Genomic DNA, 12,713 nt, shown 5'->3' on the forward strand with positions numbered 1-12,713 from the left:
AACCGAACGAAGCCGACGATGGATAAGAGCGGTTCGGCGTTCCATGAATGGCAAGTGGGCCCCCGAGGAGGAAAATCTTTTTGAGCCATCATGTTCTTTGGCCCGTGTAGTGTTTCCCGAGCAAAACAGGCCTTACTTGACTGGCCTTGAGAATTTGGGGCTTTGGGCCCATTAGAATAGAGGATTCTAATAAGAGCTAGAAAAATGTTTCTTTCCGCCGGGTCTTGCTAAGTTGCTGTTCTTCGAAACAAGGTTCCATCGCACATCTCAAAAGAAAAAGAAAAAGAATCTGACATTTACTAGTCTAGTCTGATGTAGAGTGGGCCATCCGAAAAAAAGGCATATAGGTAATATATGGCGAGAAAGTTAAAAATTCCACGTTTCAAGATAATAGATATTTGAACAGCAAAATTCCATTCTGCTTTTTTCTAGAGGAATGGCACCCAAGAACGGCCACCACGGACGAATCTTTTTTTTTAAGCGCCGGAGCTGAGTTTAGACTTGCAGTGGAGCTGATTTTTGCATGGTCCTAACTATAGTTTTCTGTGCGGCCTGAGGTCCGTGGGCTGGCCCATGGCCTGGTTTTTTGGCCCGGCACAAAGTTAATCGGGCCCAGGCCGGCCCCGCATGGGGCTTGTGCCGTGCCTGGGCCGACTCCTCGGTACGTGGGACGGCCCGGCCCAGCATGTTTATGCTACGGCCCGATCAGGCCAGCCCGAGCACGGAAGGCCTGCTAAGTGATGTTTGTTGGACCACCGAACCTACCGAACTCTCATCACAACCTACGGTGAATCAGCTGACGCCACTTAGGCCAGCCCCCGGCTACACACTACAACCTACAGTTAATGAGCAGGTTCGAAAGGAAAAGTGCGAAGGCAGAAATCACTTCAGGAAACAAAGGGATACGGGCGTGACCAGCTTCCAAAAAATCATAAAACGAGAGCGATTACAAGCACTCGAAATTGTTCGCTCAGGGGCCCTTTAAGTCCGCCGCATAAACTGTTCCAAAATAAAAACTAACTATGCAACACATGCCTTTTATTGCAGCACCTGTCCGCGTTGGCCAACGACGTGGATGGTAAGGACCGCGCTGCAGGGTCAACCGGAGTAGCTCCTAGGCCGGGGCTAGCGCGGTCGAGGCAGCACTTGACTCGGTTCCAGTTGTCTGGACCCCACTGCTACCTAGGGTCGCCTCCCTCTCCGCGTGACAAGCTGTCTTCACCCACTCTGCGGCGGTTGCCTCCGCAATCACCATTGTTTCCGGCATCAAGCGCTATCCAAGATCGCGAGCTGGTCAGCGGCACGAGGAGGCCCACCACGACCATGGCGTGGGCGTGAAAAATGGGGCGACCCTCCAACTTCCCGGGTAAGCCTCAACGGGCCACATCCTCGGTCGATAATCGCATTGATTTGCTCAATTCTTGAAATACATTAAAACTGCTGAAACAAAGACGGCGCGGCCAATTAAAGTGTGCTAATGGATCCCGACACGGAAACCCGACCGACCGAGGTTCAAAGGCCGGTCCACGGAGGACTCGAGGCCGCCACGCGTCAAACAGAGTCAGGGGAGAAAACGCAGATGAGCCCCAATGGCCCTCGCCCAGTCTGCTCAGGCAGTGATCCGGATCATCTCAACCTTCTCATCCGATCCGGATCTCAATCCATGCCCACAGAATCTCCATCGAGGAGAGGCCAACGGGCCACCTGAGTCGGTCGGACAACTCGGGCTGCTGCCGGGAGGCGGGTCACATAGCAGTGGAATGCCATCTGCGGGCTATGACGACCCCGTCACGAATGACGGACTCGGATTCCACTCGGACGCCCGAAATTTTTTACCCGGGCACACCTGTTAGGAGCTTACTAAGCACGTCACTCGAGCCATCGAGGCAAGTGACACCGACTCAACCCCTCCGGTTGCGGAGACCGTGGACGGGGCCACCTCTATGCGTGCATGCTCGTGACATCACCCGACCCGACCGCCATCCTTCATGACAAGGACTGCTACGGGTCGGGGTACCACGTTTTCCACTCGGGAAGAAAGGCAAAACGCCAGCCCCCGACCGGACACCTGGTCGGGCGCAACAGATGTAAAACACTCCGGAATAAATGTATTTTATTCCTGGTAAATAAGTATTACAAAGTACAGTTAGCCTACGGCCTGTTACAAACTACGAAATACCCGTTACCACCACCAGGGTGGTAACACTGGTAACCTTGGGAGGGCTGCTCCAAGTATGGGAAGACTGGGAGGAACATCTTCCTTGCAAGTCTTCTTCTTGCACCCCTTCCCTCAAGGACACCTTGGCAGGGGTCGACGGCGAGAAGTCCATCTACCGCCGACTGAATACCCACGCCGCCTCGGGCAGGCCTCGCGATTCTGCATCGAAAGCAGACAGCCGCTGCCACTGCAGCATCTTCATTTCGTGATGCACACAGGCTAAAAGCAACTCCATTATTCGAGGCAGGGCTCGCTCACGACTCAGGTTGGGAACGAGTTCAAAACAAGGCTCTAGAACTTCTCGTTGACCACTCAAGGCCGCGCCTGAAACAAGCACCGTCTATATAAGGTGACAATTTCATATGGGCTGCCTCGGCCCACAACCCCGATTGACAACTCGGTCGGGATGACCAAGGCACATATCCCCGACTATGGGAACTGTCAGAGGCCGAGTCCATACCAAGGCTTCAACCCAACTGGGCTCCGGCTTACATGTGCCCGCCTCCCCGATCGGCAGGCTGGTTGGGAGGCTAGGCCAGGCCCGGCTTACCAGCGGGACCTAGGAGTAGGTGCGGAGGATAAGGATGAACCTGGGGTCAACTTATCGTACACGGCCAACCACTCTCTCTACGGGGGTTACAATCCCCTTTACTGTGGCAGTAGGGCGCCACTATTCTACCTTCCCGTCCTCGTGAAGGGACGGGATGAAACATCATCATGATACGGCCAGAACGCCCCATCACAATGGAGTGACCGGGCGAGGCATTAGGGATGGGTCGTGATAGCCATACCGTACCTATCGACGCCCCCACGAACATCGACCAACGGAGCATGATGCGAAGGGACAAGACAAGACGCTTGCCCCATGATGTAGGACTTGAACTGTGGTCACCGGAAGACTCCGACTGATGGGATGGAAAGACCGGACTGACGAAGCTGATGACCCCGACCGGCGGGGTCGGGAGTCCTCTTTTTCTATCCTTACACCCTTAGCTCCCCTGTTGTGGAGCCCCCTTGGACTATAAAAGGGAAGGTCATCCGCCTAGGAAAGACATCCCATCTCTTGATAGATCTGCACCATAGACTCTCAAATCTCATAGCTTCCGCTCGAAAGCTTGTAACTCCTCAACTCGCACGAGCACCTGGGCTCAAGCAATACATCCGACTGGACGTAGGGTATGATTGCCTGCACCGGTATAGATCTTGAGTCATTCACTACGCCAAAACAGCAAATAGGAGCAAGCAATCTGAGACAAGCCTCTAAGGGCACGTCTCAGATTACAGAAAGAGAGACGCGCTAAAAATGCGGACGCGGCGCTGCGTGGGGTGGGGGAGGGTAAGAGACAAATGCGAGACGCGCCGTGGGAGGGCACGTCTCCGATCATTTTGAGATCTGAGATGCGCCTTAACGTGGCTCGTCTCGCATTTATTCCCACCTCAATGCGCCGTGGGAGGGCTTGAAAGTAATGCGAGACGAGCCTTAGTAAGGCGCGTCTCGCATTGATCCGGGGGGGCGCGGTGGGGCGCGTCTGTAGCGTACAATACAATTACATATTACAGTTACATGGAATCCCTTGAAACCGAACGATGATTACATTACAATGTCTCAAATACAAATAATCTCACAATACATTACAATGTCTAGCTAAATCCAGCAATTATTATTACATCGATATTAATTATTACATAGATATTAAATCAGGCAATGGCGCTGGCTTAGGAGCGCTAGCAGCTTGGCGAGCTGAATCATCGTCCTGCCCCCTGTAAGCGTTGTTGTTCCCCGAGTTACAGCAGTTTAGGGTGACGTTGGTGGAACAGTCGCTGCAGGGGAAGCAGCCGCCGAAGCAGCTAAACAGCTTCGACCAGCTCGAAAATTTCATCACGGACCAGCTCGTGTTTCGTGGGTTTCGTGAGACAATAGAAATCGATAGAGTACTACCACTAAAGCAAACAAAGAGAAGCTTCCTCCGTGGGTTTGCTGATGCAGATTCAGGCAGAATGCGATGATTCCAACAAATACCTGCAACAATGGGTGATGTTGGTGGTGAAGGGTGTTGTGGTCCCCGTGTCGCAGATCTGCGGCTGGTGGTGGAGAAGCCCGCGGATGTTGGTGGTGAAGGGAGCTGTGGTCCCCGTGTCGCAGATCTGCGGCTGGTGGTGGAGAAGCCCGCTGGAGGAGGCGCCGTAGATCTGCCGGTGGCGACCGCCGTGATCTCCGAAGCGGTGCACTCCGGGAGCGCGGCGGTCTCGGAGGATGCGCCGAGGAGGGTGATGCCGAGCGCCGCGGTCTCCGGCACGCTGGGGAGGGGGATTTTGGTGGTGGCGAGCTCCTCGGTCTCCGGGACGCTGGGGAGGGGGATTTCAGCCGTGCTCATCTCGTTCAGCAGTACATCTCGCGACTATATTTCTTTCGTTAAATAGCCGGGACGCGTCTCGCTTTACAAATGGGAGACAAGCCACTGGATGGCGCGTCTCAGATCATGCGGATGGGAGACGAGCAACTGGATGGCGCGTCTCAGATCGCGTCTTGCATTTGTTCCCACCCGCCTGGGGGTCTGGAGGTCCGAACAAGCTTTACAAATGGGAGACGCGCCACTGGATGGCGCCTCTCAGATCATGCGGATGGGAGACGAGCCACTGGATGGCGCGTCTCAGATTATGCGGATGGGAGACTCGCCACTGGATGGCTCATCTCAGATCGCGTCTTGCATTTGTTCCCACCTCAGACAACACCCGCCTGGGGGTCTGGAGGTCCGAACAAGCTGTCCGAACTTGCAGTCTGATACTTTGGTGGTGCGGCTGGGTGGATCTGGGGAAAGTGGTGCTGGCGGATGTGCGGCTGGATGGATCTGCCGCGGCGGGCGGTGGAGATCTCGTGGGGAGCGTGTCGCGGCGGGCGGCTGGAGCACGATCGAGCCTCTTCTTGCTGTCGTGTGTCGCGGGGGCAGTGGCAAGGTACCTCCGACATGATATCGATTATTTTGGGCCAATAAAATTTAGCGCAACTCTAGATCTAAATGACCGTCGTACTTGATATTTTTTCTAGCACATGATATCATGTCATTTGCCATCTAATAGTATTTGAACTTAAACACTAGTTGTGCATGGCCTCAAACTATGAGAATCCTAACGTTTTGATTTCATATTCTATATAGATGTCGTATCGGCCTTGGATGTATGGTCCACGCCTTTGCAAGGAGTTTATGGATGGTGTTCAAGCCTTCATTAAGAACGCGAAGAAAGATATGGTGGGCAATGGTATACAGTATCTTTATTGCCCATGGAAAAATTGCAAAAATGAGAAGCGATATCTTCAAGAGCACGTGTTGAAATCACACTTGATCAAACATGGATTCATGGAGGATTATCGATGTTGGAATAAACACAGTGAAGAAGGACTTAATGAAGCAGAGAGTAGGGATTCCTATGTGGAGAGAGAGGTCCATAGCGTTGTCGAAGAAGAGGACGACGATGTGGACGAGGCGGATATACTAGGGTTGAGCAATGCCGACATCATAGAACAGGTACTAATCAAACCCGGCCCCATAATAAAGCTTACAATTAGTATAATAAGGTTGTGCTAATATGACTTTTCATGTCTGGCTTGACAGGTTGATAACATAGAGGAGATGGTTTGCAATGCTGACAGACACGGCGACGATGAGTTCAAAGGAGGCGAATTCGGAAAGTACAAGAGGATGATCGAAGACTCTAAGAAACCTTTCTATCCTGGTTGTGGATTGAAATACTCAAGGCTATTTGCAATGGTGGAGCTTTTCCAGTTGAAAGCAATCCACGGATGGAGTGATGGCAGTTTCAAGGAGTTGTTAGCACTCCTTAAGGACATGCTTCCACAAGGCAACACCGTCCCTGAGACCGTTTATGAGGCCAAACAGATTATCTGCCCGTTGGGATTGGAGATGGAAAAGATCCATGCGTGCAAGAATGATTGTATTCTCTATCGTGGCTCGAATTATCAGGACCTTGAGAAGTGCCCTGTTTGTGGACTCGATCGATTCAACCGTAGAAAAGATGGTGGTGATGATGAGGATTGCAACAGAACAAAGGGCGGACCTAAAAAGGTGTTTTGGTACTTTCCAATTGTTCCACGATTGGTGCGCTGGTTTGCAAACAAAAAGGAGCCAGAATTGTTGCGATGGCACAAGGAGAAGCATAAGGTGGACAGGTTGATAAGACATCCTGCTGATGCCACACAATGGCGGAACATAGATTTGCGATATCCTAAATTTGCGGAAGATCTGAGGAATATTAGGATTGCAATGAGCACAGATGGCATGAACCCATTCATGAACAATAGCACACATAGCACCTGGTCAATTGTTCTGACGATATACAACCTTCCGCCTTGGTTGTGTAACAAACGGAAGTACATTATGCTGTCGGGCTTGATACCAGGGCCACATCAACCTGGGAATGACATCGACACTTATTTCAGTCCTTTGGTTGACGATCTGAAGTTGCTGTGGTGTAAAAGAGTGGAGGTCTGGGATGAGTACAAGCGTGAGTACTTTCAGCTTCGAGCCATTTTATTCGCGACTATTAGTGACTCTCCAGCGGCACGGAACTTGTCCGGACAGAGCAAGAAAGTAGGTTGCGGGTGCCCACATTGTTTGAGAGAGACAGACTCTGAGTACTTGAGTGACTCAAAAAAAATAGTGTACATGGGACATAGACGCTACCTTGGAATGAAACACCCGTTCCGGAACATGTGTGATCACTTCAACGGTAAGGCCGAGAAGAGGCATCCTCCACCGCATTTCTCAGGTCATGATGTCTATGAAATGGTTAAGAATGTCCATGTTGTCCTCGGTAAGCAGAAAGGAGAGAAGAAAGGCAAGAAGGGCAAGAAGGTCGTTGTTGAAGAAGATGACATGTGGAAGAAGCAGTCGATTTTCTGGGAGCTACCGTATTGGAAGGACTTAGACGTCCGTCACTCTATTGATGTGATGCACGTGGAGAAGAATGTCTGTGAGAGCCTTCTCGGCACATTGCTTAACATGGACGGAAAAATGAAAGATCACGCACATGCACGAGCTGATCTGAAGAAAATGAAAATTAGAGAAGAGTTGTGGCTCAATGATGACTCCGTTAAAGGAATGGAGCTGCCCACATCATGCATCACCCTTTCAAAGAATGAGAAGAAGGAGTTTTGCGAGTTCTTGAAAAGTGTGAAAGTTCCAACTGGCTACTCAACCAACGTCTCGAAGCTTGTATCAATGCCTGATCTAAAGCTATCTCCCGGCATAAAGTCTCATGATTACCATGTATTGCTGACGCAGATGATTGCCGTAGGAATTCGGAATATCCTACCGGTCAATGTTCGGGAGGCTATTATGAACCTTTGCTTTTTCTTTAATGCAATTGGTCAAAAGGTTCTAAGTGAAGAAGATCTTGAGTCATTGGAAATGAAGCACTATGAAACTTTGTGCGTTCTTGAGATGTATTTTCTACCTGCCTTTTTCGATATCAGCCTTCATTTCACGGGCCATCTTATCAAGGAGATAAAGCTACTTGGTCCTGTGTTCCTTCACCAGATGTATGCGTACGAGAGATTCAACGGCATCTTGAAGTCACTAGTAAAAAATCGAGCTTTCCCCGAGGGCAGCATGGTACAAGGATATTGTACAGAGGAAGCCATTGAGTGGGGCCTAAACTACGCTGACCCGAGTAACCCGGTTGGTGTTCCCAAGTCTCATCATGAGGGGAGGCTCACAGGCACGGGGACGATCGGGAAGAAGGCTATAATTCCAGATCAAGATTTATTTCATAGGGCTCATTTCCACGTGTTGCAACAAATGGACATTGTGTCTGAGTACTTTGATGAGCATAAGGAGCTGTTGCTTAGAGAGAATCCTCTACACAGTGAATCATGGTTAGCAAAGGAACACATGAACAAATTCTGTGGTTGGCTCCGGATCGAATTTCACGATCAGATACTCCTATAAGTGAACAACTCAAAATTTTGGCTCTTGGTCCTATATTCACCGTTATGACATACCAAGGGTATGACATAAATGGATACACGTTCTATACCGAACGACAAGATAAGAAAAGCATGTATCAGAATAGTGGTGTACGTGTTGATGCTTACGATGTTAACGGAGAGGACAAAACTGCGTACTATGGTCAAATACAAGAGATATGGGAGCTTGACTTTCACGGTTTTAAAATTGCTCTTTTCTGTTGCAATTGGGTTGATGCAAATAGAGGTGTACAAAAAGACAAGTACGGGTTCGTTAGTGTCGATCTTAGCCGTCACGGATACAAGACGGACCCTTTCGTCCTCGCACAACATGTGGCTCAAGTGTTCTATGTTTCTGACACAACAAACAAAAGACTCAAGGTGGTTATACCTGGAAAACGGCGAATCGTCGGTGTTGAGAATGCGGTCGACGAGGAAGAGTTTGATCAGTTTGATGAGATACCTCCTTTCGCCACCTCAATGATCAAGCCAAGAATACCATCGGCCAATGAAACTCCCTACTTGCGCAACGACCATAAAGAAAAAGTTAAGAATTTCAAAAAACCAAGGGAACAACAGAAAGTAGCAAAATGATTGGGCACACAATGTATATTAATTGTTTCTTTATCAAGTATGGGAATTGTGTGACTTTAATTGTTCCTTTCTGAAATATGGTAATTGTGTGACTTTAATTGTGCCTTTGTGAGATATGATAATGTGTGAATATTTGTGAAGTACGAGTTCATATTTGTGAGATATGAATATGTGTGAATTTTCAGTTCCAGAACTGAACCATTCAGTTCTGGAACTGAACAAACACAGGCAACCATGAAATGCGCGACGCGCGTTACCTACGGCTCGTCGCGCATAGTTAATGCGCGACGAGCCGTAGCTAACGCGCGTCGCGCATTCAGCTGCAATTATTTTTCCTATTCTAAGGTGGTCCGGGCAAAACCTACAGGTCCGGGCGGAACCCAGGGACCCTGGGGTCCATGATGTAAAAAACACTTGTGCCTAAAAAGAGAAAACAAAAAAAAGTTACACGGGGGTGTGGGTCCGGGGCCCACCGGGCTCAACCCGCAGGGTACCACGAATAGATTGAACGGGTTCGACACGCAGGGAGCCCTCGGGGCACAGACCCACACCACCGCCAGCATGGGCAAAGAGAGGAAACAGCGGCTCAAAGGTGCATGTATTGTAATTTCGAAACGGCTTGGACCGCCCAAGCTTATAAGCTGGACGCACTCGCCTTGCGTTGGCGAGGTGGGACAAAATCCCCTCCCCACGCGCGCCTGATCAGGCAACCAGCTCGGGGCATCAAAGGCGAGACGCGCGTTACCTACGGCGCGTCGCGCATATCACAATGCGCGACGTGCCGTAGGTAACGCGGGTCGCGCATGGAGATGCGCGACGCGCCTTAGGTAAAGCACGTCGCGCATTTAGAAGGTGCCCCTCGGCCTTCTTGGGACTTAGGTCAAATTTTCGAATCGAAACCGCCGTCCTCTCGCGCCGCCCGTTGTCGAATCGCCAAATTTTCACACCCGTTCTCTACTCCCCGCCGCCGCCGTCCTCTCGCACCACCCGCGTCCTTGAGCCACACCGTCACTCCCTCGCGGCTGTCGTCCCCGGCCCCGCAGCGCCGCTCCGCGCTCTCGGCGCCCCCCGGGCCCGAGCTCCCGTCCCCTCGAGTGCCGCCGCCGTCGAGCCTTCCCCGAGCCGTTGCGCTGTCGTCCCCGGCCCCGCGGCGCCGCCCCAAGCCACCGTAGCATCGTCCACTGCCGGCGTAGGTGAGCTTTCCCCCTTTCTAATTAGTCAGTGTTCATACCCTGTATATGGATGTATGAGGCAAGAAACATCTTCCATGGACACACATAATATGTTTTGCTACACAGAATTCAAAACAAATCAAATTATCAAGAGCAAAAAGAGACCAACCTAGCCAAATTAAAAAAAAGAGCGGTTAATGACCAAAGATTAAGTCATATATTTCAAAAAATGGAGATTACTTTGCGAGAATATGTATCACTAAAGCATTAAGCATGTCTAGGCCTAGGTATGGGATTCATGCGGTTACTCTATGGTTGTATCTGATTCGGAGCGGTTACTCTATGGTTGTATCTGATTTTTTTTCTTTCTCGTGTAGCACGATGTCCAGTGGTCCGGACAGTGTGCAGCAACCTACAGATGACAGAGCATCATCAGGACGGCCGGCACGGTCACAGTCAGGAGCTAGCACGTCTGGTGCTGGCAGAAAGAAAAGGTCACAGACAACATGGCCATCAGATGTGAAAAGTTGTGGCCGGGTCAATTCTGAGGCAGCACCCGAAGACCCGTCAATCTTGGTGAGATTAGGACGGGTTTGTGGCCTCACAGCCCGGCAAAGGTGCCACTCACCTTGGAACATTTCGATGACCTATCTTGGGACGACAAAAAGAGAATCTTCGAAAACAATATTCAACCCTATGTTGAATATCCGATAGAGTTGCACGATAAGGCTACGAAGCATGCTATGAAGATCATCTCTAAAGCCTGGAGGAGCTACAAGAACAAGTAAAGTGTTGTCACTTACTATTGTCATTTACTAACATTTTTTCATTATCTACTGTCACTTATGCAGATTTATTGTTTTGTCGTGCAGGCTTTTAAAGTGTTGGAAGAAGAAAGAGAACCCTTTTGACAAGTATGCGGACTTGACAAAAGAAGCCTGGGACGAGCTTGTTCAAAAGTGGAATACTCCCGAGTTCCAACAGTCAAGTGAGTATTTTCGGGGTCTCCGAGCGCGGAACGAGCTTGACCACCACCTTGGCTCAGCGGGATATGCTGGAAAGCAACGCAAGTGGGAGCAGGAGGATGAGATGCTGGCAGAGAGGGGCATTGAGAATCCCTATGAATCGTTTGAGGGACGGCTGGCACCATTTATGCGTGCTAGGTCAAAGCTCACGGAGGATGGCAATATCAATTTCTACAGCACGAGCGCTGAGGAAGTTGCTCAAAGGGCTTTGATGGAGAGCAGCCAAGGTTCAAATGAAGGAGTGAGGGAGTTTGATGCGCTCACCAGGGCTTTGGGAACCCGTGAGCAACGGGGTCGTGTCCGTGGTGTTTCCAGTCAGTTGACCTGGAAGGAGGGGTTCCCTAAACACAAAGGCAGATATCGGAAGCGGACTCGAGACTCCTCATCAAAGGTTGACATAGATGAGATCAAAAAGCAGGTGAAGATGGAGATGTTTGGAGAGCTAAAGACCATCTTCGAGTCTCAGGGATTGCCATTCCCTGATTTGCCGGGGAGTATGATGAGTGAAGAGAGAAAGGACAGCTTCGGTTCTACTGCAGCGGGTGCTTCTCAGAGTAGAGGGATAGAGAGGGCAATTGTGCCTACATCAGTGGAGCCGGATACGATAGATGGCTTGGCTCGTCCGACCCGATGCAGTCTTCTCGTGCAGCTGGTCGGAGATTCATCTCGATTGGAGGTCGGGAAAGGGCTTGTGTATCCCGGTATGTCCCAGCTTGAAGGTGTCCAGGTCAGTGCATTGGTCTTTGCATCTCTTTTCTTTTCTCCTATTTCTTTTTGTTTTTTTTCTTTTGGTATGTACAACTTGCTTGAGATTTAAAGGCTTTGTTGTTGTTGTTGGTGCAGGTCAGGGCTGATTGTGCTGTGGTCAAGATTGACTTACTGCATGAGTTTGCTAAGAATATCAAGCTGGATGTGCCACCAGATGACATGACCACCACTTTGCGGGATGCAGTTGCGAGAAGGGTTCAGTGGCGGAGAGCTGGTATTGATATTAATCCAGCAGATGCAGATTCAGTACCGACCACTGAACCTCAGCCACAGAGTCCTGCAGTGCCACCGACGTTTTCTGAGCCATGGCCACAGCTGCCGGATACATGGGAAGCGTTACCGGATCCGCATCCTCCTGTCCCTACTCAGCCTCAGATTACCCCCCCTCCACCTGTTCCGACAGAGCCAGCTACCGCTCCCAAGAAGCCAAGCAAGGCTAATCCTGTGAGGAAGAAGCAGAGTAGGCCGATGGCGACAAAGCGGGAGATCTCAGAGGGTAAGAAAAAGGTGGAGCGGATAAAACACCCGGTTACAAGGGCTTACACTTCTGAGAATCCAAAGTACAGGGTTGGAAAGTCCTTGCTTAGTGTCCCTGAGCTTCAGACAGCAGGTCAATATTGTGTGGACCTGCACAACTACTACATGCGCAATGTCAATAAAGCCCAGGAAATCATGGTGTCATATGAAGAGCGGCACTTTCTGCAGCTTGAGGGCAGTGGTAACATCTTTATTGTTGCCTTCTGCGATTTGTTCGACCTTTTCAACCTCGACGCTTTGGATCTTTCTCTCATTCGGTGCTTTGCATTGTAAGTCGATTAAGACTTGTTTCCATTTCAATGCATTTGATATACGTTCAACAATTTAAGTCGTTTCTATTTCAATTCATATGGATCGTGTAGGCACATGCAACAAGAGACAAGGCGTCGAACCGGAAAGAAGTGTGGGTACATTGA

At 50.2% G+C, this 12,713-nt stretch overlaps 2 protein-coding genes across 2 annotated transcripts; both read left to right on the top strand.

Annotated features, from left to right (window-relative positions):
- The first annotated feature begins 10,594 nt into the window (after positions 1 to 10,594).
- Positions 10,595 to 11,550, top strand: LOC112884375. Its single transcript, XM_025949752.1, has 3 exons — positions 10,595 to 10,751; positions 10,840 to 11,486; positions 11,546 to 11,550. Exons 1-3 carry the CDS (start codon positions 10,711 to 10,713, stop codon positions 11,548 to 11,550), a joined length of 693 nt encoding a protein of 230 aa, XP_025805537.1. The 5' UTR covers positions 10,595 to 10,710.
- A 127-nt stretch (positions 11,551 to 11,677) lies between these two features.
- Positions 11,678 to 12,713, top strand: LOC112884376 (SH3 domain-containing protein C23A1.17-like). The gene is made up of 3 exons (XM_025949753.1): positions 11,678 to 11,719; positions 11,836 to 12,411; positions 12,660 to 12,713. Exons 1-3 carry the CDS (start codon positions 11,696 to 11,698, stop codon positions 12,711 to 12,713), a joined length of 654 nt encoding a protein of 217 aa, XP_025805538.1. The 5' UTR covers positions 11,678 to 11,695.

Source organism: Panicum hallii, chromosome 3, assembly GCF_002211085.1.
Source record: "Panicum hallii strain FIL2 chromosome 3, PHallii_v3.1, whole genome shotgun sequence".
In the NCBI taxonomy this organism is placed as follows: domain Eukaryota; kingdom Viridiplantae; phylum Streptophyta; class Magnoliopsida; order Poales; family Poaceae; genus Panicum; species Panicum hallii.